General features: G+C 38.6%; 1 protein-coding gene across 3 annotated transcripts; it reads left to right on the top strand.

Annotated features, from left to right (window-relative positions):
- The first annotated feature begins 95 nt into the window (after positions 1 to 95).
- On the top strand, positions 96 to 27,798 carry LOC103445282 (uncharacterized). Of its 3 annotated transcripts, XR_011579917.1 has the most exons (32): positions 96 to 372; positions 459 to 788; positions 968 to 1,130; positions 1,267 to 1,404; positions 1,791 to 1,872; positions 12,076 to 12,350; positions 12,469 to 12,582; positions 13,045 to 13,304; positions 13,524 to 13,772; positions 13,881 to 14,042; positions 14,678 to 14,815; positions 14,942 to 15,178; positions 15,668 to 15,795; positions 16,216 to 16,339; positions 18,114 to 18,275; positions 19,273 to 19,420; positions 19,515 to 19,615; positions 20,132 to 20,293; positions 20,603 to 20,650; positions 20,994 to 21,101; positions 21,230 to 21,304; positions 21,854 to 21,904; positions 23,062 to 23,205; positions 23,308 to 23,438; positions 23,953 to 24,040; positions 25,043 to 25,102; positions 25,176 to 25,428; positions 25,727 to 25,878; positions 25,985 to 26,055; positions 26,776 to 26,853; positions 26,950 to 27,106; positions 27,219 to 27,798. XR_011579917.1 is itself a non-coding variant. In XM_029100968.2 (31 exons), the coding sequence occupies exons 1-31, from the start codon at positions 301 to 303 to the stop codon at positions 27,384 to 27,386; spliced, it is 4,551 nt and encodes a 1,516-aa protein (XP_028956801.1). In that variant the 5' UTR covers positions 96 to 300; the 3' UTR covers positions 27,387 to 27,798. The 3 variants fall into 3 exon arrangements, 2 of the variants coding, with proteins under 2 accessions (XP_028956801.1, XP_028956803.1); XM_029100968.2 differs by lacking the exon at positions 26,776 to 26,853; XM_029100970.2 differs by lacking the exons at positions 96 to 372; positions 459 to 788; positions 968 to 1,130; positions 26,776 to 26,853 and having other exon boundaries at positions 1,371 to 1,404; positions 12,174 to 12,350.

A 27,798-nucleotide genomic window follows, 5' to 3' on the forward strand; every position in this document is an offset into this window, starting at 1 on the left:
AAATTTTTAAACTCTATTCGTTAGTTTTTTTTTTCTTTCAAACCATTGGACCCATTAGGACCTAACCCGACATCCATTCGGTTTTTTGGCCCATTTCAAATTTCAATTCGACTCTGTCTATCTCACTCTCTCTCAAGCCGCCGTCGTCTCTCTTCCTCTCAGTCACCTCTCAAGTCAAGCTGCCTCACTGTAACTCCACAGCTTTCACTCTAATTCTCTCCGCCTCCCTTTCGCGGCAGTCGTCACCTTCTCACTCTTTGCATTCAGACCAGACCGAACCCAAGTGGAAGAGCTGACTCCATGGCTGATAAACTCGAAGGATTTGATACCAGAGCAGAAAATGAATACTGTGACGGAATTAAAAGAGGCTTGGTACGCACGTTATCATTAGCACCTTCATCGATTATTGCTTTAAACGCATTGAATTGGTGTTTCAAATTTTGGGTTTTACTGTTCAGGTTCATAAGGAGAGTTTGGTGAGGAAGCAGTCGTTGCATATGCTCAAGACAGCACTGGGCATAAATGAGTCTGGCCAAGCTCAGTCCTTCTCCGGTGGTGTTTCGGAGGCTGAAAATCAGTCTCGTGGTGACAGTGGCGGTAGCGGTGGTGGCATGACAAAGAGGGAGCTTTGGGCTGATAAGGAAGCCAAGTCATTGGGTGTTGGGAAAATGTGTAGCCCGGTTGAGTCTTTTCTGAACAGCCGGCAGAAGTGGGAGGCATTTGTACTGCTGTATGAAATGCTAGAAGAGTATGGCACTCATTTGGTTGAAGCAGCTTGGAACTTCCAGGTATGTGTGTTTTAAAAATGGTTAATAACTGAATGTGTTTGTCGTGCTGCCGTTATCATTATAGTGAAATGTCAGTATTGTATAAATTTAACTAATTACTTGCTGAACAAGTAAAGTAGATGTTTGGAACTTTGGCACTGATGGGGAGGTAATAATGTTAACAACATTCTGTTTCCCAGATATCTCTGTTGCTTCAATATTCTACCACACAAAGTAATGGTATTGTGGCAAGCTCTGTCAGTGGAGAAGTACTTCATCAAAACCTGATCGAAAGCCCAGGTGAAAGCTTTAGTTGGTTAGCAATTTTGTGGGAACGGGGTTTTCATCACGATAATCCTCAAGGTAACAGTCACTTGAATGTCAACCATCCCATCATTTTTCATTTCATGGGAGTGTTATTTTACTCAGAATAACTTGTTCTTGTTTAATTTATACAACAGATTTATCATGACATAATTCCCCGCTGTGTATAATGCAGTTAGATGCTTGATCATGCAGTCATTTTTGGGCATTGATTGGAAGAATTATGGAAATCATGCAAAATCAGTGCCTAGATCTTTTGTTCTGGGTCCACTGATGGAAGGGCTAAATGACCCTGTGCACCACAAAGAATTTGGTTTGTTATCTTTTTGAATTTTATATTACATCTTAATTCAGTATGTATGACCGTCCCCTCGGGGACATCCAATAAAATTCAGCATGATAGTTGACCCTTTTGCATCATAATCTTATAAGGTATTACTGGTTCATTATAAATTTTATAGGTCATTCTCCTATGTCTCGATTATCATAATCTTTGCAAGTATTATTTATCTTCTATATCATGATGGTGAATATGTGATTATCTCATTTTGTTTGCTTTCTTGTGTGTCCCTGTCATATATTCCTTTTAAATAAGATGACCTAATGCCTTGTCTTCATTTTGCTAATTCTATGAGCATAGATTTTAATAATTGTGTCACAATACATTAGGTTTACTTATTACTCTGTCGCTTCACATAGGTGTAAAAGGACTATACTCCTCAGCGACGATTGAAGGTGCAGCTAGGTTTCTATGCCAGTATACAAGTTGCCTAAATGCGAGGTATGCTATGATATGCTTGATGATTTTCTGCCAATGAATATAGTGTTAATAGAGAATTACAAAAAAAAAGGAGTTGTCTCATATGAAAGCTAATTATATTTCAGTTTAAGTGGTCTAGAATGTGTTCACTTGAACTAAGGTTGTATGGGTATCTGTACTGTAGTCCCTTTTTCTCTTCTTTAATTGGCAGTATTAGATAGAATTACCTTTCTATATTCTAATATTTCTTAGTTTTATGCATGTAGCATGACATGCTGGTTACCTAGACTGACTTTATTTGTTTGAAAAGATACAAATTTTATTGCATAAAACAATTAAATTACGAATGGAGTGGACAAGGTGGCCACAACATGGAGAGCATAAACAAAACTTGGAATATAGAAACAGATGTGGTCTTACACTAAAACATAATCACATGGCACAACCTAATGAATAGAAGCTGTCCAATCTAATGAATAGCAAATTTTGTAGTTTGTTGAAAGTATGTAGCATGAAATGCAGGTTACTTGGACTTATGTTCAGATGTAACTAGCAGATGAGCACACAATCTGTGTGTGTGAACAATTGCCCACCTCCTCCCACGTTCTCCTCAAGTGCAATCACTTCAGTTCATTCAAACTATCCAAAAAACATCATGATTTCACTTACCTGTATGAAAAAATGATGGTGGGACAATTTCTCTTAATAAGTGCATATTTTTTATCTTATGTAAATATTTTGATACAAAATTACTATTTTGCCCTCCTTATGTAAAAATTGTGTATCAAAAGTGAGGGCAAAATAGGAAAAAGGAGAAAATATACAAAATTACTATTTTGCCTTCCTCATGTCAACATTGTGTATCAAAAGTGAGGGCAAAATAAGAAAAAAGGGGGCAAAAAGTTGACAAGGCCTTTTCTCTTAATAGAATAGAAGAATAGATATATGCTTGCATAGTGCACCCAGACAGTCGCACAAATACATATAATACAACAACAACAACAACAACAACAAAGCCTTTTCCCACTAAGTGGGGTCGGCTATATGAATCCTAGAACGCCATTGCGCTCGGTTTTGTGTCATGTCCTCCGTTAGATCCAAGTACTCAAGTCTTTTCTTAGGGTCTCTTCCAAAATTTTCCTAGGTCTTCCTCTACCCCTTCGGCCCTGAACCTCTATCCCGTAGTCACATTTTCAAACCGGAGCGTCAGTAGGCCTTCTTTGCACATGTCCAAACCACCGGAACCGATTTTCTCTCATATTTTCTTCAATTTCGACTACTCCTACTTTACCTCGGATATCCTCATTCCCAATCTTATCCTTTCTCGTGTGCCCACACATCCCAAGAAGCATCCTCATCTCCGCTACACCCATTTTGTGTACGTGTTGATGCTTCACCGCCCAACATTCTGTGCCATACAACATCGCTAGCCTTATTGCCGTCCTATAAAATTTTCCCTTGAGCTTCAGTGGCCTACGACGGTCACACAACACGCCGGATGCACTCTTACACTTCATCTATCCAGCTTGTATTCTATGGTTGAGATCTCCATCTAATTCTCCGTTCTCTTGCAAGATAGGTCCTAGGTAGCGAAAACGATCGCTTTTTGTGATCTTCGCTAGATTGCTCCGGTCATTAGTGTGGATAAGTATATAAATGGATAGAGATAGGAAAGCAAACACAAGATGTACGTGGTTCACCCAGATTGGCTACGTCCACGGAATAGAGGAGTTCTCATTAATTGTGAAGGGTTTACACAAGTACATAGGTTCAAGCTCTCCTTTAGTGAGTACAAGTGAATGATTTAGTACAAATGACATTAGGAAATATTGTGGGAGAATGATCTCGTAATCACGAAACTTCTAAGTACCGGAGTGTGGTATCGTCTTGACTTGCCTTATCTGTCTCATAGGTAGATGTGGCATCTTCTCTGGAAGTACTCTTCCTCCATCCAGGGGTGGTATCTTTAACTGGTGGAGATGCACAAGGTAATGTATCAATTTCACTTGAAGCTTACTTGTGGTTTCAGGCTTGGTCAAGCGCGATACAAACCATGTAGTAGGAGTCCCCCAAGTCGCCGAGCTAGGGGATATGCTGAAAGAGGTGACTGACAAGGTAAGCAATCAGAGCTCCGGCTGATTGTTCACATTCTCCCTATCTTGCAGGCAGCATGAAGGATAAAGAGAAGAAAAATAAGAAGAGATGATATGGGATACTTTTGCTTTTGAAGAAGTAAATTTCCACAGGCTTATTCTTGAACTGGGCTGGAGGGTTTTCTGGTTTCCTCCAGAGTATAAGGCCGACTGAAGAATTTGAGGGTCAAAACAAGTCCATCAAATCTAGAGTACGTTCGACCCTGCTGATATGGGATACTTTTGCTTTTGACAGAGTAGTGGATGTATCGGCACGTGTGCTGTTACACTTGTCTCCACATGCTTCTTTGTATCCTTCTCACTTGCCCTATCTGTTCCTCAGGCAGATGCGGTATCTTCCCTGGAAGCATAAGATGTTGAAGATGAGTACTCGAGAGCAATGCCAGGTAAGTAATCAGGTAAGGGGTTCCAGGCAGTCAGTTCCTGGCTGGAAGCTTGATTCTAAGTGCTGACTGATTGCTCTTTCTCCTTGTCTTGCAGGTAAGAACAAGGCCAAAGGAAAAGACAGGGAAAAAGCATGATATGGGATACTCTTGCTTTTAACCCTGATAATATGAGATATTCTTGCTCTAGTATAGCTTGTTTGCAGAGGTATTATCGGGGGGAAAGAAAGCTGAATATTTCGAAAGGCTTCGTTGGGAATGCCCTCTCAGATAAGAGGAAGTGTTGAGCATTTTTGCAGGTCTGCCTGTCCGTTGGGGATGGAGGTCGACATATATAGGAGTCTCCCTAACATCAAGTAATAATGCTATTCCTTTACCCTGCTTGGTCATAGCACGGTAGTGGGAGCTGTCAGCTTCACATGTTTTAACTCTGTCAGAGCACTTTGAAAAAGTGGTCTGTGGTATCTGGAAAGCTGATGTTGTGTGTGAAGATTACAGACAAGCTTTATCCAAGGAGATCTAGCTCTTGAAGTTGGGAAAGTAGTGCCTCTTCGGTTTTCGAACAAGCAATCCTGTCGGGGATCTGGCTCTCGAGATTCGGAGAACGATGCCTCTTCGATTTTTGAGAAAGCAATCATGCTGGGGTCTGGCTCTCGAGATTCGGAGAGCGGTGTCTCTTCGATTTTTGAGAAAGTAATCATGTTGGGAGTCTGGCTCTCGAGATTCGAAGGGTGGTGCCTCTTCGGTTTTGGAGCAAGCAATCTTGTTGGGAGTGTTTTCTCGAATGTGAGTAAAGGTTGGGCATGTTTGCTAGTCTACATTGCCACGAAGCGCAGAGGTTGACACACAGGGACTTTCCAATTATCCAGCAGTGGTACTGTTCCTTTACCCTCTCTTCAATTTTTGAGAATTGGGAGTGTTTTCTCGAATGTGAGTAAAGGTTGGGCATGTTTGCTAGTCTACCTAGCCACGAAGCACAGAGGTTGACACACAGGGACTTTCCAATTATCCAGCAGTGGTACTGTTCCTTTACCCTCTCTTCGATTTTTGAGAAAGTAATCATGTTGGGAGTCTGGCTCTCGAAATTCGGAAGGCGGTGCCTCTTCGATTTTGGAGCAAGCAATCTTGTTGGGAGTGTTTTCTCGAATATGAGTAAAGGTTGGGCATGTTTGCTAGTCTACCTTGCCACGAAGTACAGAGGTTGACACACCGGGACCTTCCAATTATCCAGCAGTGGTATTGTTCCTTTACCCTTGTGGGTAATAATATGGTAGCTAGACCTTCAAAATTTATGTGTCTAAACTTTGTTAGTGTTGTTTCTTTGCTATTCTTTTACCTTTCTTGGTCAGAGCGATGTAGTGGGAGCTGCAAGCTTCACGTGTCTCAACTTTGTCAGATAACTTTGGCAAAGTTATCTGTGGTACCCATGAGCTACTGTTGCGTGTGGGAAGTGGGTGATTGAACAGTACGATTCATGTGCTTTCTACTTCACCAGAAATCTTCGACAGAATGCTCATAATTTCTGCAAAGCTGAGTGTGCGTGTGACAGGTGCTGACAAGGCTGGAAAAGTATGTGCCTCTTCGATTTCTGAGATCGGCCCTCGTGGTCTCTGAGCAGCCCAGCTTTTGAGAAAGCAAGCCTCTTCGATTTCTGAGATCGGCCTTCGTGGTCTTTGAGCAGCCCAGCTTTTGAGAAAGCAAACGCCGCTTCGATTACTGAGATCGACCCTCGTGGTCTCTGAGCAGCCCAGCTTTTGAGAAAGCAAACGCCTCTACGATTTCTGAGCAGGCGCCTCTTCGATTTTTGAAGCTTCGTCGAGTGCAGATTTTTATAGGGGCTGGCATTAAGTTCCAAAGCACACTTGAATCTCCACCAGTAGAAGCTCCATTCTTGCACTTCTAAGATCTTGATTTGTCCGACCTCTTCTCTCTTTAACACCTTTGAAAATCTCTGGCCCCTCCGACCGTCGTTTTGACTTGAACCTTGTTGAAGAGGCAGCCCCGCCTTCTCCAGACAACATATGGCGCCCATCCTTCGTCTCCCCTATTGGTCCTCTTACCGTTGGGGATTCCGTGATGAAGAATGATATGATCGCTGCGGTAGTGGCCAGGAACCTTCTCACTCCCAAAGATAACAGACTACTTTCCAAACGGTCTGATGAGTTGGCTATTAAGGATTCTCTGGCTCTCAGTGTGCAGGTTCTGTGTCTAATATGACCCAACGCCTATTTGCTCGAACCCACCAAGTTGAATCATTGGCGGCTGAAGTGATGAGTCTCAAACAGGAGATTAGAGGGCTCAAGCATGAGAATAAACAGTTGCACCGGCTCGCACATGACTATGCTACAAACATGAAGAGGAAGCTTGACCAGATGAAGAAATCTGATGGTCAGGTTTTACTTGATCATCAGAGATTTGTGGGTTTGTTCCAAAGGCATTTATTGCCTTCGTCTTCTGGGGCTGTACCGCATAATGAAGCTCCAAATGATCAACCTCTGATGCCTTCTCCTTCTAGGGTTCTGTCCAGTACTGAGGCTCCGAATGATCCCCCTCCCTCTTGTGCTGATCAACCGACTGCTGATCAATAAATGAGTCTCTTTCTGGGGCTCTACCGACTGCTGAGACTTCTCCTAAACAACCTTTGTGAAGGCTCCCTCTTGTTTGTTTATTTTGACTCATGTATATGTACATATTTGTAACTTATCGGGGATATCAATAAATAAGTTTTCCTTCATTTCAATGTATTGTGTTAAATACACCAAAGCCTTCTTCGCTAAGTTCTTTGAATTTTCTTTTGTTGAAGCTTGTATGTTGAAGCTTTGTGAGTGGAGCATGTAGGTTGAGGTAGTGTTCCCTTAATTTCCCGAGTGAAGAAAACTTCTCGGTTGGAGACTTGGAAAATCCAAGTCACTGAGTGGGATCGGCTATATGAATCTTAGAACGCCATTGTGTTCTGTCCTGTGTCATGTCCTCCGTTAGATCCAAGTATTCTAAGTCTTTTCTTAGGGTCTCTTCCAAAGTTTTCCTAGGTCTTCCTCTACCCCTTCGGCCCTGAACCTCTGTCCCATAGTCGCATCTTCTAATCGGAGCGTCAGTAGGCCTTCTTTGCACATGTCCAAACCATCGTAACCGATTTTCTCTCATCTTTCCTTCAATTTCGGCTACTCCTACTTTACCCCGGATATCCTCATTCCTAATCTTATCCTTTCTCGTGTGCCCACACATCCAACGAAGCATCCTCATCTCCGCTACACCCATTTTGTGTACGTGTTGATGCTTCACCGCCCAACATTCTGTGCCATACAGCATCGCCAGCCTTATTGCCGTCCTATAAAATTTTCCCTTGAGCTTCAATGGCATACAGCGGTCACACAACACGCCGGATGCACTCTTCCACTTCATCCATCCAGCTTGTATTCTATGGTTGAGATCTCCATCTAATTCTCCGTTCTTTTGCAAGATAGATCCTAGGTAACGAAAACGGTCACTCTTTGGTATTTCTTGATCTCCGATCCTCACCCCTAACTCGTTTTGGCCTGCATTTGCACTGAACTTGCACTCCATATATTCTGTCTTTGATCGGCTTAGGCGAAGACCTTTAGATTCCAACACTTCTCTCCAAAGGTTAAGCTTTGCATTTACTCCTTCATGAGTTTCATCTATCAACACTATATCGTCTGCGAAAAGCATACACCAAGGAATATCATCTTGAATATGTCCTGTTAACTCATCCATTACCAACGCAAAAAGGTAAGGACTTAAGGATGAGCCTTGATGTAATCCTACAGTTATGGGAAAGCTTTCGGTTTGTCCTTCATGAGTTCTTACAGCAGTCTTTTCTCCTTCATACATATCCTTTATAGCTTGGATATATGCTACTCGTACTCCTTTCTTCTCTAAAATCCTCCAAAGAATGTCTCTTGGGACCCTATCATACGCTTTTTCCAAATCTATAAAGACCATGTGTAAATCCTTTTTCCCATCTCTATATCTTTCCATCAATCTTCGTAAGAGATAGATTGCCTCCATGGTTGAGCGCCCTGGCATGAACCCGAATTGGTTGTCCGAAACCCGTGTCTCTTGCCTCAATCTATGCTCAATGACTCTCTCCCAGAGCTTCATTGTATGACTCATTAGCTTAATACCCCTATAGTTCATGCAATTTTGTACGTCGCCCTTATTCTTGTAGATAGGCACCAAAGTGCTCGTTCGCCACTCATTTGGCATCTTCTTCGTTTTCAAAATCCTATTGAAAAGGTCAGTGAGCCATGTTATACCTGTCTCTCCCAAAACTTTCCACACTTCGATTGGTATATTGTCTGGGCCTACTGCTTTTCTATGCTTCATCTTCTTCAAAGCTACAACCACTTCTTCCTTCCGGATTCTACGATAAAAAGAGTAGTTTCTACACTCTTCTGAGTTACTCAACTCCCCTAAAGATGCACTCCCTTCATGTCCTTCATTGAAAAGATTATGAAAATAACCTTTCCATCTGTCTTTAACCGCGTTCTCTGTAGCAAGAACCTTTCCATCCTCATCCTTGATGCACCTCACTTGGTTTAGGTCCCTTGTCTTCTTTTCCCTTGCTCTGGCTAGTTTATAGATATCCAACTCTCCTTCTTTGGTATCTAGTCGCTTATACATATCGTCATAAGCCGCTAACTTAGCTTCTCTCACAGCTTTCTTCGCCTCTTGCTTCGCTTTTCTATACCTTTCACCATTTTCATCGGTCCTATCCTTGTATAAGGCTTTACAACATTCCTTCTTAGCCTTCACCTTTGTTTGTACCTCCTCATTCCACCACCAAGATTTTTTTTGGTGTGGGGCAAAGCCCTTGGACTCTCCTAATACCTCTTTTGCTACTTTTCGGATACAACTAGCCATGGAATCCCACATTTGGTTAGCTTCCCCCTCTCTATCCCACACACACTGGGTGATTACTTTCTCTTTGAAAATGGGTTGTTTTTCTTCTTTTAGATTCCACCATCTAGTCCTTGGGCACTTCCAAGTCTTGTTCTTTTTTCTCACTCTTTTGATATGTACATCCATCACCAACAAGCGATGTTGATTAGCCACGCTTTCTCCTGGTATAACTTTGCAATCCTTACAAGTTATACGATCCCCTTTCCTCATTAGAAGAAAATCTATTTGTGTTTTTGACGACCCACTCTTGTAGGTGATCACATGTTCTTCTCTCTTCTTAAAGAAGGTGTTGGCTAAGAAGAGATCATATGCCATTGCAAAATCCAAGATAGCTTCCCCATCCTCGTTTCTCTCCCCAAAACCATAGCCACCATGAAAACCTCCATAGTTGCCTGTCTCCCTGCCCACGTGTCCATTTAAATCTCCTCCTATAAATAACTTCTCCGTCTGAGCAATTCCTTGCACCAAGTCTCCAAGGTCTTCCCAAAATTTCTCCTTCGAACTCGTATCCAACCCTACTTGAGGTGCGTACGCACTAATCACATTGATAAGTTCTTGTCCTATTACAATCTTGATTGCCATGATTCTATCTCCTACCCTCTTGACATCTACAACATCTTGTGTCAAGGTCTTGTCCACGATGATGCCAACACCGTTTCTCGTTCTATTTGTGCCCGAATACCATAGTTTAAACCCTGAGTTTTCTAGATCCTTTGCCTTACGACCAAGCCACTTAGTTTCTTGTAGGCACATAATATTTATCCTTCTCCTCACCATAACTTCCACTACTTCCATAGATTTTCCCGTCAAGGTTCCTATATTCCACGTTCCTAAACGCATTTTGCTCTCTTGAACTCTACCCTTCTATCCTAGCTTCTTCACCCTCCCCCGTCTAATAGGATCAAAGTACTTCTTTTGTGTGTCCCGTGTAAAGTTGATAGGAGCATATGCTCCCGAACAACTTTGAGTGGAGTCGTTCGAAAAGAAGTTTCTATGGCCCCCTTGCTCATTTAACACTGCATCCGGGTGCCGATGGAGATACAGCGACCCTTGCTCACTTATCACTGTGCTCGGGCCACACAGCGCGCCACTTACGGGTGACGCCCTAGCTTTAGCGCGATTTCGTTCTGGATTCATTTTCATAAGGATTCAACGTGATCATGGAGTGCCGGCTGTCGACTACCTGACGCCCTCCCCCTCCTCCTTTTTCTGTGGTAAAACTGTAAGGCCTTGGTAATGTGTTGTGGAACTGTGGCGGTTGGCAATAGTTTGGGTGATTTGGAGGGGGAGAAATTTAAGGTTTTTATTTTTATTTTTATTCAGGGTCATATTGGGGATGATATGGAGGTGTTGTGGGAAAAAGTTCGATTGTGGTCATTGTTATGGGCTTCCATGCTTTTGGGGATTTATCTGTCTTTATCATAGTGCCAGATCAGAGGTTGCTGTAAGATAGGACTGGGGTCTGTGGTAATGAGTGTTTTAATTTGTTAAGGGATGTAGTGGGGCTGTTTGTTTTACTGGGGGTGGGGATTTTGTAATATTACAATGAAGTTGCCTTCTTGTTCGATTATTTATGTAACTTCGGTTCATCAGAAGTCAATAAGATTTTATTTTAGATAAAAATGAAAAAAGATTCATGTTGTGTGTTATATCTAGTGCCTTTTGTGTGGAAGCCCTCTGTTCTGATTTTAATTGATTTCTGCTCATATTGGTTAGGTATAGCACTTCACCTCTCCCAGACCCTGCGTAAAGCGGGAGCCTTGTGCACTGGGTACGACCTTTTTTTTTTTTTTTATTGGTTAGGTATAGCACTATAAATTTTACATTTAAAAAAAAATTATAGTACATGTACGGCTGATTGAATGCATTACTTTTTGTTTTGGATTGTTATGCTTTGATGCCTAGGAAGACTTGGCACACTCAGAAGGGAATAATTAGTTTAGTTAGTTGATCCCACTAAGTGGGGTTGGCTACATGAATCCTAGAACGTCACTACGCTCAGTTTTGTGGTTTGGACATGTGAAATGAAGACCTACAAATGCTTTGGTTAGAAAATGCGATTATGAGACAGAGGCTTAGGGAAAAAGGGGTAGAGGAAGACCTAGGAAGACTTGGAAAGAGACTTTAAGAAAAGACATGGAGTACTTGGAGTTAACGGAAGACTTGGTGCAAAACCAAAAGCAATGGCATTCTAGGATTCATACAGCTGACCCCACTTAGTGGGATAAGGCTTTGTTGTTGTTGTTATGCTTTGATGCATATGTTGTAACTGTTCCTGCCTTTTATTAGGTGTTGCACTCTTTTTTATATTAGGTCATATTTTGTTTTTCTTTGAAGTGGATTAATCTTGGCACACTCAGAAGGGAATAATTAGTTTAATTAGTTGGAACACAGATCCTTTTTAAATATTTAATATTTATGTTTTCTCTATTGTTAGATATCTATCCTGCCTTTATTTGTCAGTTTTGGACGACTTCTTTGTTCTGCAGCTACTAGATTGTACACTCAGTTTTATGTTTTCTTGTTCTCTCGTATACTATCTATCTACTTGGTTTTCACCCTTCATTAGGTTTTTTTATTATCAAAGTTACATTGCATATTATTGCTAGGGATGGAAAGTACTTGTGTCATTGATAAGTTATCATTAATTATGGTTACAATTTCAGGGCAGTTTTCATGTTCATCTCACCTGCTATTTTTTTAACAGACTTATTGAGCTTTGATGAGGTTGATATCTGTTTCTGTTTTCCTACTTATTGTGACAGGACGTGCATTGCATTTCTGATCAATCTAGCACGCACTGCTAAGGTGCAATCATTTGGTAGAGTTGGATTAATGTGTCTTGCTGAATGCATTTCTTCAGCTGCTTGTCAAGTTCGTACAGATAATAATGAAAGTGAAGGACAGTGGCTTGAAGATGTGATTCCTGGCATGATCCAAGTGGAAAGTGTTCCCAATGACAAAGTTGTTCTACTTGATGCACTGAGATTTCTTATCGAGAGCAGCAAACAACATTTCAATCCTAATTATCGCCTTCGAGGTCTCTAATCACTAATCCGGTTAGATCATAATATTTTGTCTCTTACAATTGAATACTTCTGTTGCTACTGTTATATGTTAAACGACCAGAGCATAGCTGATCATCTTCATATCTCCAGTTTGTGAGAAAATCCTGGAGTCCGCTACCTCAGTGGTGTGTGCATGTGATCTCCCTCTTGACATACTTATGCACTTCATTTCAACATTTCCTTGGGAATTTACCGACTTCGGTGGTATGTTTTATCCTTGTCATTTTTTGTTCAGCTTAATTTCCTTTGGATCTCTGAAATAGTAAAGGTAGTTATCCATTGTATGCCACATGTGTCAGGCACGTACTTGTTCACATGTGTACTTGAGTACATGTCTTTATTTTCACTTATTATACAAGACATAAATAAATGTTCCCTGCCGGACTCTCTGGCAATGTACACCATGTACTCAAGTACATGTCTTACCTTTACTATTTTAATTCTAGAGGCTTGGCAAGATTATGTTGTACTCATTATTGATATAGTGAAAGTTTGTTGTTGCTGCCCTGTGGATGTGGGCACATAGCCGAACCACATAAATTCTTGGTGTTATTTATCTTGATTATGTGTTTCGGTTTCCTGAGTTTGTCTTGTATTTCCCATTCTTAAACGCGATATTCACAACGTTTCGCTCTCTCTCTCTCTCTCTCTCTCTCTTAATTCTAGGTTCCTTAAGAGTGAAATTACAAGAATGGCTTATGGGGTGTAGTAAGAAGAATTGTTATGGCAACTGCTGCAGTACTGAGACGAAGCTTCTAAAGGGTCTCCATGAATTCCCCAGTAGTTTTACAGTTCATTATTCAGTTGATAGTTCCATCACTTTTGATGATGAAGACTTGGAATCCTGGGAATTTGAAGCGAAGCGGTGGGCACGAGTGCTTTTTCTTACATGCCAGGAGGAATATCAATTGATACCTACACTGATGGTGAACCTTTTCTCCTCTTTTTTTTTTTTTTTTTGTAGTCTTCAAATTTAATTTCTGCTTCTGTCCCCTTTATATTTTTCCAGTTTTGGTTAGTACATGACTATGCTCTGTCTGAGAAATCAAATCTTTTTGGGGCCTGTTTCTTACATATTTTTCTGTGGAACTACTCATGATTTTCCTACTAGGAGGTGTTGACTTTGCTTTTTCTGGTTTATTCAGTTTATTCAAACTCATGCTCTTGGTCTCTGCCAAGAAAACAACAATTTGGATCAAATTCCTGTGAAGTTTCTCATTGTCACTTTGAGCTTGGTGCGGGAGCTTCAGATGATGCAAGACAGAGTCGCTGAATATAGATCTACAGTTAGAACCAAATCAGAATCTCGTGCGCTTGAATTAATGGATCAATTTGGTCATCCAGATGCTCTTAACTTATACCAGAAGTTTACCAATGTTTTTATTGTTATAATGGTATGGGGAACAAATTGGACTAAGCTTGTAAACTTCTTCCTTAATAATGTGGTTCCCCTTCGAGTTGTTATTGATGGCTCTTCTGTTTGTCTGGACTCTGGCTTGCAGAAGGAGTTGGTGTCTTTGGCAAACTTGTCCTGTTCTATATTCTCACATGCCAATACCACTAAGATGGCAGATGCCAGCCTTCCTGGTTCAGTGAAAGGAAAACTTGGAGGCCCTAGTCAACGCCGTTTGTCATCCTCTACCACCACTGCTGTGTTGCAAGCGGTATGATTATGTATCCTCTAGTTACCTTTTGCTTGCTTGAAATTTGAAACACCATCTGCAAACACATTGGGTGTATATTATCTTTTTGTTTTATATACCTAATTACTGTTTTACTTCTTCATGCAAATTTCGGTTGGCAGATATCTTTGTTAATATGACTACTTAATAGCGTAAGAGTGATCCTTTTTACTTTCCCTTAGCATTTTCATTTTGGTACTGCAACCTTTAAATGTTTACAGTTAAGCTTAGTCAACAATGTTTTGTTGTTCATGCACCTTCTGGTGCCTCTTCTTATAGAATGTTTCATTTTTGTTTATTCCATTTTCCATGTTTTTATTTGTTGTGATTGTGATTTACATCAATGATGGGAACTTGATATTTTAGATTGTTATTTAAGAAATTTTTTTACTTTGGTAGCAGCTGTTTTTGGATTCAATCTAGTGCATTCGTTTTTTAGTGTTTGCCCTTTTCACTGTGGTACCTTATATGATTAAAACATTCACGTAGGGTTTTATGTGCATTTTCATTTTCAATATCTTTCAGCAACCATTGATTATTTCCTTTTAGTAATGGTAGTGCTTTTACAAAATCTTAGTGTTGATATTTTATTTTCTGTCTTCTGTTGGTAAAAACAGATAATTTCCATGAAGGCTCTTGCAACTATCTCATCATGGTGTGCACAATTTATAGCTGATGCATCACTTGATCTTGCTTTTAATTTTATGTGGGAATTCTACTGGAAAACTGTTTCATCTCCAGTTACTGATTCAGAGGTAATTTGCATGTTAATTGTATCTTTTCAAAGTAATTGCAGATTTCTGTTGTAATGAAGACTTACTTATAAAGATTTTAGTTTTTCACGAGCTAATTTAGTCTCTTGTCTGTGTGCTTCAAAGCAGACTGGGGCGGAAATAAGTCTTGCAGCATATGAAGCATTAGCTCCTGCTCTCACAGCACTAGTGTCTATGTTTTCTCCTAAATCGTTGGATCTTGTCAAGAACAATGGCAATCTGTTTCTATCAGATGGAAAACCTCTGTTAGATTCCTTGGTTCTTTCTTTTCTTCAGAACATAAATAATCTCCTAGCAATTGGAGTATTTGTACGGACTCGACGTGCAGTTTTAATGAATTGGAAGGTGAGGAATCTTAATGTCTTGGCTACATGTATTTAAAAAGAGAAATTTTTTGTTACAATCTTGAAAATTGGAATTTCATAAATGAAGTCTCTCTGCTATATACTACTAACACATCAGCTATTATTCTCTCTCCTTAATATTCTATGGCATTTTTGTACTGGTGCTTGTCATTTTTACAAAGCTTAGGGCTCGTTTGGGAAGTACTTTTAAATGACTAAAAGAGCTTTTAGAGAAATGTTTTTGGAACCAATCCTTAGTAAAAATGCAAGTTAATCCTGGAAAAGCACTTGAAGTACTTCCTACAAGAAGCACATAACTGTTTCTTCTTGCAGGAAGCACTTCAAGTGCTTTTGGAACCCAAAAACATTTTCTCTAAAAGCGCTTATAGTCATTTAAAAGCACTTCCCAAACGGTCCCTTAATTTATTCTTAATTTCTTATGGTATTGATGGATCTTTCTATATTAACTAGTTTCCTGTTACTGGTGCAGTGGATTTGCCTAGAATCTCTACTGTCAATTCCTTGCTATGCTTTAAAAAAAGGGCTTCATTTAGAGGACAATACTTTTTTGCTCTCAGGTGATACTCTCAGATTGATTTTTACTGATCTTCTTGAGAGGTAAGAAATAAGAAGCCTACTGGTACCACCACTTTTGTTGTTTTGTTCTGCTCTCATTAGAGATCTAACTTTTGTTGGGTTTTCGTTTTGGGGTTGGGGAAGAATGCTGTTATCCAGCATTATTATTTTCCCAGATTCAGCAATTTTTGCTCAATTCATTTTTATTTTTATTTTTATAATTGTTAGTTCATGTTTTACTTTTATTTGGTTTAACTACATATAGGTTTCCTAGATATTACTCTTTTTTACATATTTATGCAATGAGAAAAAGATTTTCTTGGCTTCTCTGAATAGCTGAGACATGTACTTTAGATACTCGTTTCCCATTGCCTGATGTCTAAGTGCATGGCAATAGCTTTTGCCAACAGAGATGTTAGTTTTCCTTTTTGACTCACCGACTTTCTTCCGCTAAATGTGCAGCCTAGAGAATGCTGGAGAAAATTCTGTTCTACCAATGCTCAGATCTGTCCGATTAGTTTTGGGCCTATTGTCCGAGGGAAAGTCTGGTTCACTTGTCTATTCATGTGATGGGGTGGATGCCCAGGTTCATTCCGAAACTCCAATAAGTGTGGCTGTGTGGATGCTTTGTGTCTATGGACAACTTAGTTATATTGCACTGGTCAACTACCATTTAATTATAAATAAATTTTCAGTCCCATTCTGAACCATTTCCCCTCTGTGGAAATCATGGATTTGGGGTCAATCCTTCTATGTTGTCTGTAAAACTGTTCTTGGCTATTGGTTTTGCACTCTTCAGAATGTTCACATACATGGTTCTTTGTGAGAGCTCATTAACTTATCTGGGATATTTTTATGGGGAAAAGAAATGTCTGTGAATTTTGCATATTCTTTTTTGGCTTTCAAATGGTTTTGGAGTACTGCTTTCTGGACTCAGAAAATTACCCCTTTCAAATGGTATAATTGCATATATAAGCATTTCAGTTAATGTCCTTTTTAACTACAGTGGTTTAGATTATTGGAGGTTCGTGGGTGGGGGAACTGGCCATGCTTTTTCGAAGGCTATTTAGATTATTCAGGTTTCAGAATATAGTTGCCAAATTTGTATCTTTGCCCTTTTATCGGCGAAGTTGGGGTTTTGGGTTTAGAAATAATTTGAATGATGAAGAGATAGATGAACTATCAGCTCCATTGGCACTTCTAGAAGGAGTTGTGTGTTAAAATGGGAGGGGATAGGAGGCATTGGAAGTTGGAACATTATGAGATTTCTCTTGCAAATCTTAATTCATTTTGATGAATTCTTCGGAATCCAGCCTTTATTCTAGCCAAGGTGATTTGGGGGGTGGGGTTGGGGGGGGGGGGGGGGGGGGGCGCGGTTGTGGGGGTGCAAAGGTCCCAACAAAGGTGAAGATTCTGGGTTGGTTTGTGGCTAATAAGCGGATCAATATGTAGGATCTACTCAAGAAAATGAAAGAAGGGATCTGCTCAGGAGATGGTGGGTTTGGCAAAAGGATAGAAGGCTAAAGTGTTGTGGGGATGCTGTTGGATGGCTATTTTGTGGGTGATTTGGATAGATAGGTATAGGGGGATTTTTGACAAAAATAAGGGGGTAGGGGTAGAAGGGCTGTGGGAAAGGGTGAGGTTTTGGTCTTCACTTTGGCCTTCTGTTTCGTCAGAATTTCAGGGATTTTCTTGTTAGTCTATTCTGCTACATTGGAAGGCAGCTATGGGATGATTTGACTGTTAAAGTTTGGTTTGTGGCTGCTAATAAGTCTTTAATTTATTTGCAGTATCTGTTTTTTGGTGGATATCTTGTTACTATCTTTACTATTGTGTTTTTAAAGTATTTTCCTTTTTGACACATGCTGTAGTGGGGGAGGGAGGATTCGAACCTAGGACCTTGGATGGAGGGGTAAAGGCTCTTAACAATTTGGGCCCCAAGCCCCTTACAATAGAAGTGTTCTCCTTAAAAATACAGAAACTTTGGTGGTACTCATATGTACTCTATACGCCATGGTTAAGGAAATTCTGGATGCGAATGGGGGCAACAAAAATCAAGGTTTAACTGGTTAATTTAGTTCTATTAACCCGGGAAGAAGTTAAGCTTTCAAAAGCCCACATCATAAGCTAACCTGGTATGAAGCTGATATGTTGTTTCCATTGGTGTTAAATGGTAGAACAACTTCCCGGATAATGAGGATTGTTACATTGTTTTCCTGTGTTCTTGCTTTCATTTTTGTTGATATACCCATTTGATTTTAATGCATAAGTCGCCTCTGTCAAAATTGATGTCTTAAGTATTCATAGATAAATTTTCAGGTGAAATAGCTAAACCTTCATTTTACTTTTGCTTTATTCAGATGATGTGGCAGTTGGTTCAGTCTTCTTGGATTTTGCATGTCAGTTGTAACAAGAGGAAGGTTGCACCTATTGCTGCACTTTTGTCTTCTGTTCTGCATTCATCCCTATTTAGTGATGAGAGCATGCATATGAATGACAATGCACCTGGGCCTCTGAAGTGGGTGTGTAGTCTCTCTCTCTCTCTCTCTCTCTCTCTCTCTCTCTATATATATCTATATATATATATGTATGTATATGTACAGTCCTGTTTTATTGAGGGATCTCTGAAATAACCTTATTTGAGGGACACATGTGGGGCCCACTCAGCCACTTTTTCCAACGATCCTAACCATTTATATTTAATTTCTCATTCATAGGTTATCCTTGCAAAAAGTTAGAAATATTCAAAACCATTGAGACATCCAAATGTAGTGAAGAAAATAGACGAATACGGTGATTCCATGAAACACTAAAATGACCACCATTTATTCAAACCATTAAATGATTTCTGATTTGGGTTATTTTAGGTAGAGATGATCTTTATGGGAAGACTTAAAAGATAATCTAAATGTAGTGAAGAAAATAGACGAATACGGTGATTCAATGATACACTAAAATGACCACCATTTAATCAAACAATTAAATGATTTCCGATTTAGGTTATTTTAGGTAGAGATGATCTTTATGGGAAGACCTAAAAGATAATCTAGTGAGCTGGTTGAGGTATCCCTCAAATAAGCTTATTTGAGGGGCACCCTTGTATCGTCCACACCAAATTGTATTTCACTGATCTAAACTGTGTAGTTTTTAGGTCTTCCCTCAAAGATCATATCTATGGAAAAATTCACACAAATCAGAAACCATATGACCATTGGATTAATTGGTGGTCATATTAATGTTTCTTGGAACCACCATGTTTGCCTATTCTTCACTTCAACTGGATTCAGATTTGTCTAGAATTTTGCAACGATGTATGAATTAAAATATAGGGGTTGGATCATTGGAAAAAATAACGAAGTGAGCCTCGCAAGGTTATTTCAGGGACCCCTCAATAGAAGGATGTTCTATGTACAATTTGTTCACATATGTATGCACACTAGTGAATTTCTGTTGAATACCGATGTACAGGTATAAGGTTGTTGCTCATGTTTTTTTTTTTTTTCCTTTTGTTTTGTACAGTTTGTTGAGAAAATTCTGGAGGAAGGCACAAAAAGTCCCCGCACAATTCGTCTTGCTGCATTACACTTAACGGGCCTCTTTCTATCATATCCTAGGATTATAAAGTACTATGTGAAGGAGTTGAAGCTGCTGTCACTACATGGTTCTGGTGGGTTACACATCTTATATGATTGAGCTGTGTTGATCTTTATGTAGTTCCTTCTCATACAATATAATTTTAACCTGAATGTTTACTGTCCCAGTTGCATTCGATGAGGACTTTGAAGGTGAATTAGCTGACAATCATGATACAAGGACTGAAGTTTCTTTATTGGCGAAAGGCCCTGATCCTGAGCTTACCAAAGTAGGCTACATTAGTAATTGAATTACTGTTGATAATATGTTGTTGAAAATATGTACTTTACAGCTGCTTTGTGGCACCTTCAAATAATTTACCCTTGACATCAGCATAGTCCCTTTGATATGCATACTTTAGAGTTTCATTGGGCACCTTCAACATGGATCCTTTGGTATTGAATAATTTAGTTTGTTCATATGACTAAGAAACTTCTATATTTATCGGTTTTCCATTTAGAAGCAACTTGCTTGCCTTAGGTCATTTATTTTTATTATGTTTTTCTCGAATTTGGTCAAGTCAAATACCTGGACCTTTAAAACATATACAAGTATAATAAGTCTCTGCAGGGAATTGTTTCTTTTCTTTTTCTTTTGTTTTTATATTTGTTTTGGTTCACTTAGATAGCATATGTTTTCTGGTTACAACTTGAACAGAATTGTAGGCACATTTAATCTCTCCAGGTTACTTCTTAAATACTTTTGAAGTTTATAATCTAAATATTCTTTTGGAATCTCTTATCAGGAATTTATCAACACAGAATTGTATGCACGTGCCTCTGTTGCTGTTCTGTTTTACAAGCTAGCAGACTTGTCTGATATGGTGGGATCACCAAATGAAAATGAAGATTGCCATGCAGCTTTGGAATCTGGAAAAATATTTTTGCTTGAGCTTCTAGATTCTGCGGTATTTATTTTGTTAATTTGTTTTCCGAGTCTTCTAATTTATAGCTTTCCCATGTTTCTTGATGTGCTTCCCCATATGCACTTAGGCATTATTTACTTGGTAACTGATTAGATATCATATGCCCATTTGAAATTTCTATTGTGTTATAACATACAATAGGTAATCCTATTATGTTCAAATCTCCAAAAATGGTAATTCCTTGCAATGCATTATCCATACATTGCTCTGGTTCATATTACTTTTGTCTATAGAATGCTACAAATTGTGAACATGGTGTGTTGATGTCCATTACATCATTTGCCAATGTAGGTAAACGACAAGGATCTTTCGAAAGAGCTGTATAAGAAATACAGTGCAGTGAGTATCCTTTCCCTCTAAATTTTTTAGAATAGGGAGCTCAGTTTTTTCAGTGCTCAAACTGTAACCATGGTAATTGTTTGAAGTTAAAAACAAAATTACAATGGAAATTCCTGTCAATGACTAGTGAAAGATGTTATTAAGAAAATAAAATGCAAGTTAACACTGTACTTTTTTACAATAATACGACATGTTAACAGGCTTGAATCAATAATAAGACGTGTTAACACTGTACTTTTCCAATAAGCAGATAGGTTGTGGATAATTAGGTGGGGATTACAACCTCTCTGTTTGTTTATGTTTATTTCTTTTATTTTACTTTTATTTTTGTTGATCTTAACAGATCCACAGGCGTAAGGTACGTGCGTGGCAAATGATATGTATTTTGTCACGTTTCATATGTCAAGATATAGTTTCTGAAGTTTCACGTTGCCTGCACATATGCCTTTATGTAAGTAAACAATGCCTCATAACAATTGGTCTCGTTCCTCTGCAGATATCCCTCTGCAAGTAACTGTTTGGGAGATACAATGTTACTCATCTGTTAGTTTAATTAATTACTTGTAAAATTAATTGCAGATGAACAATTTACCTGCAGTTCGTCAATACTTGGAAACATTCGCAATTAATATGTACTTGAAGTTCCCATCATTGGTAAGGCTTTCTTTTGCATTTCATAATAGTTGTGAGAGAGCGAGGGGAGCATGCGGGTGTAGTTTGATTAGTTATGGCATTTAAGGATGTTTTTTTCCTCATTCAATGAGAGTGGACATGTTTTGCACGGCACTTGTTTTTAGAGGAGGTGGCTAAACTGTAACATTCCCACTTACTCTACTTTTAAGTGTATATTTGGGAACAAGTAGGCTTGTGCATGTGGTTTGTCTAATTATAAAATAACTTTCATTTAATTGACATGTAACTAAAACTGAACTTTACAAACTTTGATTAAGAAAATCTGCTTATTTGGTTCGGCTCGGGTCGTAAGTTGAGTTTGAGTGATAATGACAGAGGAGATATTTTGGACAGTCGCACTATGTTTGTGTAGTTTGGATCAAAGACCTAAGTGAAGGATGAGATCTTTCGTTCCTGTTTGGATTCTTAATTTTTGTCTTCGATGAATTTTTAAACTACCTTTTGGCTATCCTCACTTTTAAAAACTGAGATCGACACTTATAAATTCCTACATTATTGGTGGACTTGCAGGTTGGGGAGCAACTAGTCCCTGTATTAAGAGATTATGAGATGAGGCCTCAGGTATAATATTATTTTGGAGTCATTATGAGTTTATGGCCTTACTACTCAGTTTCTGACTATTGCAGTTCTCTCGTATTCTTATTGGTTGAAAAGTGTTTTTTAGTACCTCTTGGAATCTTTAGATTTTATAGGAGCAAGAGATGTTAGAAGGGAACACTGTTGCTCAGAACCACACTTTTAAATGGTACCTTACTGAAGAGCTTCTGGGGATTGCAGTTGTCTATTGACAACGTTATGTTCCTTGTAGATGTAATTTAGAACCCTCTTTCATGCAAATCCAAGTTGATGAAACTTACAGTCACTTTTATGAATATTCGTTGTAAGCTTGGACACAAGACACCTAAGCTGTTAATATTGGTGAACTTTACTTGAGACTGAAATTAAAACCTGTATCCCTGATTTTTCAAAAGAACTTAACCCATTTAATTCACTTGCTGAATTAGGACTTTCCTGATCAGTTTCATTTAACCTTTGCTGCTAATGTGTTTCTATCGCATAGCTTCTGCCACAATACGAAGAGGTGCATATAGCTTATGCATTTTTGCCACGACCGATCCACAGACTGAATATTGAAAAATAAAGTGAATAGAAAATTGTACTCCAAATTGATGAGCCTATTGAATGGTTACATGATATGAGTGTGTCAGTTGAACCTGTGCAGTTCTTTCTTGGTTGTCTTCGTTTTACTTCCCATGTTTCAGTGCAAGGGGCGGCAAATATGATGAAAATTCTAGAAATAATGCCAATATCAACAAATCTCTATGGACCAAGTGACTGTAAAGCATTTAACAGTGTAATTAGAAATTTTGATGTAATGGTGCTGTTCCATGCTGTGTTGTGGGTACAACTTAGTCATACTAATTATAGAAACATCTTATCTTCGATAAGAAACCTTATTTGTTTCTTCGTTGGTTAGTCATTTTCTTCAGAATTGCATCTTAGAATGGTATGCGATATAAGGCTCATTGGTTGATGTCAGAGGAATTGGTTAACCATTCCAATTGATTGTTGTAAGTGCACGGATCCATTACTTACTAAGGAGATTTAAGTTCCCTTTAATTCCTTGTATTTGTGTGCATTGGTACAATTAGTCGAGGTTAATATGCTTTGATGTATAGTAGACATTAATTCTACTAATTACTAAACATTAAATGCAGGCGCTCTCTTCATATGTATTTATAGCAGCCAATGTCATCCTCCATGCATCTCAAGCTGTTCAAGACAAGCATTTGAATGAATTACTTCCTCCTATATTTCCACTACTAACATCCCATCACCACAGTTTGCGTGGTTTCGCCCAGGTTGGCTATTTCAAAGTTGGTGAATAAATAGTTAATTAACTCTATTCTAATTTTTTTTTTTGTAGTGCTCATTCATTTCTTGTGTGTTGATTATGTTTGCAGTTATTGGTTTACCAAGTTCTCTGCAAATTGTTTCCTCCATTGGACTCTAGGGCCTCTGGAACTATGACTTTAGAGAAGAGGTGTTTTGAGGATTTGAAATCCTACCTGGCAAAGAACTATGATTGTGTGCGGTATGATATCCCAATGTGGTTTTCCTCCCTAAACTATACTGTCACCTGCATTTTTATTAATTCTTTGTCCAAAAACTGTCATTACCAGTTATCTATTCCTAAGAGTGTTTAGGGTTAAGTTTGTGCTTTATTGGTTAAGATCTACATTTTCATTACTTAACCTGGTGAGGATGGCTGTTATGTGCCTGGGTGTACATATACGAGGATAGAATAAGTTAACCAAAATGGTAAATTAAATAAATAAAAATAAATGGCTATTGATCAAGTTGATTAAGTAGGATGATCAGATCAGATTTATATCCAACATATATGGATTTCTAGCAGACCATATACTTGGAATAAGTTTGTTCACTGGTAGATTAGTCAATCAATTTACATGTGAAACATATGTACAAATGTATGTATTTTGGCTTGCAATCAAGTTTAGCATAAGGAAGGCTCTTTTGGTTCATGCCTCATATACATATGATTTTAATGGGATCCGAGATATCAGTTTGATTTGTTTACATTTCAGCCTACGAGCATCAATGGGAGGATTTCTTGATGCCTACAGTCCCAGTAGCTCTGTCACTCCTGCTGGGATTTTCATCAACCGGGTTGAGGTGGGTCTTTTGATGGGCTACAGTTAGGTTACAATATCCTTCGCATTAAGTATTTTTTTAGCACTGTAGTTCTTACCTTCTTTAAAGTTGTACATTTCTGTCTTTTCCTCTTGTTAATATGTTGTTGAAAAGGTAACAGTAAAATATTCTAGAAAGTGAAAGATGGATTTGAAGCATAATCAAAATATGAGACAATTGAAAGAATATAAAGCAAGAATAATACGCATATCTTATTTCTACACACACACACACACATATATATATATATAATATAAAGTTTGTTGAGAATATCGCATTTAAGAATGGGAAAAATAGAACAAACTCCGGAAATCGAAAAACAAATAACCAAGATAAATAACACCAAGAATTTACGTGGTTCGGCAATATGTGCCTATGTCTACGGGACAGCAACAACAATCTTTCACTATATCAATAATGGGTACAACCAATAATCTTGCCAAATCTCTAGAACTAGGACTTGACGAAAAACCTGAAAGAACAAGAACAAGAAATACACTTATCTCTTTTCTTTTCTCTCGCACACACTTTACAATATTCTCTCACTCTAATCCCTTGAGTGGTATACAATTTATTGTTTTGCTCCCTCCAATTCAAAACTAGTACAATAGCCCCTTTATATAGACATAATAAAGGTCTTCTTCAATAAAGATTATTAATCCTAATTGGAATCTAGTTATAAATCCTACCCCAATTGAGAAACTAACTCCAATTGGGTAAACAACTCCAATTGGGAAAACAACTCCAATTGGGAAAACAATTTAATCCTTTAAGACTATAATTCCTTATAGACTTAGGACAACTTATCATGGGCTGGAAAAACCTAACAAAGTTGTGTAACACTTTAACATGCAAAGACAACCGAAGCCATTTCCTCCCTGTTACTGCCAGTTGTGTACAATCTTTGTGCTTGATAGTCAGGATTACCTCTGCTTTTGGTAAATCAGGGATATCTGAATCAAGTTTTCTTTTGTTGTATTAAAGGCACTCGAGTTTGAATGTGTACCAGTGTCACTTACGGAGCAAGTGCTCAACTTTTTAAATGTAAGTATATATTATATTTTTTTTCTACTGGCTATTTCTTCTATGATCGGCTTCTCAGATTCTAGCATTGTAGGATGTCAGGGAAGATCTTCGGAGTTCAATGGCAAAAGATGCTGCGGCTATTAAGAATGAAAGCTTAAGATCTGATGAAGATCAAAATTGCATAGCAATACCATCTAATGCAAATGAAGGAAACTCACATACCCAGCAGCCCAAAGATATTTCACTGGATTTTCAAAAAAAGATTACCCTCTCTAAACATGAGAAGCATGATATAGCCGTAAATTCCTTCTTTGGCAACCAAGACACTTACAAACCACTTGAAGGTATGTAAAAACTTCGTTGAATAACTTCTTAGGTGTTAAATTTCTTGTGAATAGTCAAACTTTTAAAGGAAAATGCCTACCTATTTCCATGTTTCTCCCAACTCACATTGCACATGATATAACCACATCAGATCATTGTGTTAAGCAAGGGACATTGTTATAGTGCTCAATTTGAAGATACCTAGTAGGTTGAGAAAACAAGAGTTCGGAAAACTGTTGGCTTCCATAGCAGTTTCCATTCTAAAAGCAGGCTTCTAACAGACATGAAATTAATGTAATCTGATTTGAAATTAAACAGAAATGGAGAAGGAAGATAAGCTTCTTGCTCAGGTGCTGCAGTCTAGAAGTCAGGCAATGGAAAGAGAGAGAGCAAGCAGACAACAACTCATTCTTGTGGCATCTCTTCTTGATCGCATACCTAACCTTGCTGGCCTGGCACGGACTTGTGAGGTGTTTGATGGGGATTATAACGGGCATTTTATCCACTCTTGTGATCTTGATTTTATGCATGAAGAGTATTTTAGCTGAGTTTCTGTTGCTTCATTTTTCTTTCCAGGTGTTTAAGGTGTCGGGTTTGGCTGTTGCGGATGCAAACGTAGTACATGACAAACAGTTCCAGCTCATCAGGTTTGTTACTAATTCGGCACTATCCATTTGTTACTTAGATTACATGCATCTCTAAGTCCTTACTTAATCCTAGTGCTTTGTTTTGTGTTGGTTTGCTGATATCGGAAATATAGTATAGCTTTTTAAAAGTAAAATAGGTTGGTAAACTCAGGGTTTTATAACACCTGAGGGTACCAAAATTAGGGATGCAGAGCCTGGTCCTTCATCAGTAACCCCCACATAAATAAAATCAAACAAAAATTCCAAAATGGTGTTAATCTTTCATTAAAAAGACCTTCTAGCCTCTAGGTTTCCAATGTGTGGTACATCTGTGCCCCCCACTTGTGACACACTGCACGTCGCACACCATTATGACTTCGCAAAAGAATTTCCAGTCACTTTGGTGGTCTACTTGTGGCACAACATAGGGATTTCTGGTGAGCAATAAACTGCTTATTTCTTGGAATATTGGTTTATATTTGAGTAAGAATTGTTGTTGACCAATCTTGAGATGTTGTCCAATGATCGAAACCTTCTATTTTTTTAAGAGTTATCCACAATACATTTACATAATATAAACATAGAAGACTTTTGAAGGATATATGATTATCGGCAACAAATTGAAGGTTATAAGGTCCAATTATCAACAATATCTAAAGTAAAAACAATGTAACCTCCTTTTAAGAGAATGTAGTAACTGCCCTAGAGAAATTATTTAAATATGTCTTTATTGCCAATTAGGTTTTGTATGTCCATATTTTGTTGCAAGACAAACTGATCTCCCTCTTGTATACTACAAGGCTATTCATTTTAATGATGGTATATTTCGGCTTATTATTTGTCTATTATATTTTGTGTTCTGAAGTGGATTTTTCAAATGTTGTTCTTAGTAAATTAGTTACTGTTTTTCCCCAGTGTGACTGCAGAAAAGTGGGTTCCTATCATTGAAGTCCCAGTGGATAGTTTGAAGGTCTTCCTTGAGAGAAAGAAACGAGAAGGCTTTTCAATTTTGGGACTGGAGCAAACTGCAAATAGTGTACCGCTTGACCAGTATAGCTTTCCTAAAAAGACGGTGCGTTACTCTGTGAACCCAGTCTTTAATCTTAATCTAGCAAGTGATCGGATTTGGGAAAGTCCAGTTGACATTGTAGCTTTACTCAATTTTCATCCAATCAATTGTATAGGTACTAGTCCTTGGGCGTGAAAAGGAAGGTATACCGGTGGATATCATTCATATTCTGGATGCTTGCATTGAGATTCCACAGTTGGGAGTTGTTAGATCTTTAAATGTTCATGTCAGCGGTGCCATTGCGCTGTGGGAGTATACTCGACAGCAGAGATCATCCCAGTAGGCATCTCACGTGCTCTGTTGGCTTGGTTATATACAAGTAACGTTCTCAACCCAAGACACGGGCAGTTCTGAACAGCCAATTTTGCAACATGGAACTCAGAGGCTGTTGTACCATTAACTGAAATATGCTAGATGTAATCTTCAAACGTCACTTTTCACTTTGATTAAGATGTGTGCCTGCCTTCCCAGGTTTTTAGCTCTCGGGAATCGAAAATTCCTAACGAGCACCAATAGAACCTTTCTTACCTTTAAAACTTGAAAATATTTCATGAGCTATTAATATATTATCTTGAAGGCACCTTGGTTGCTCGAGATACACAAGTCCAGTAAAGGCTTTAGCCTTTTGATTATAATTTTTGTAATAATTTTGTAGCTAACATTGCAAAGACTTATCGGTTTATAGTGGTTTACGA

The sequence above is a fragment of the Malus domestica genome, chromosome 04 (genome assembly GCF_042453785.1).
Source record: "Malus domestica chromosome 04, GDT2T_hap1".
Classification (NCBI taxonomy): Eukaryota; Viridiplantae; Streptophyta; class Magnoliopsida; order Rosales; family Rosaceae; genus Malus; species Malus domestica.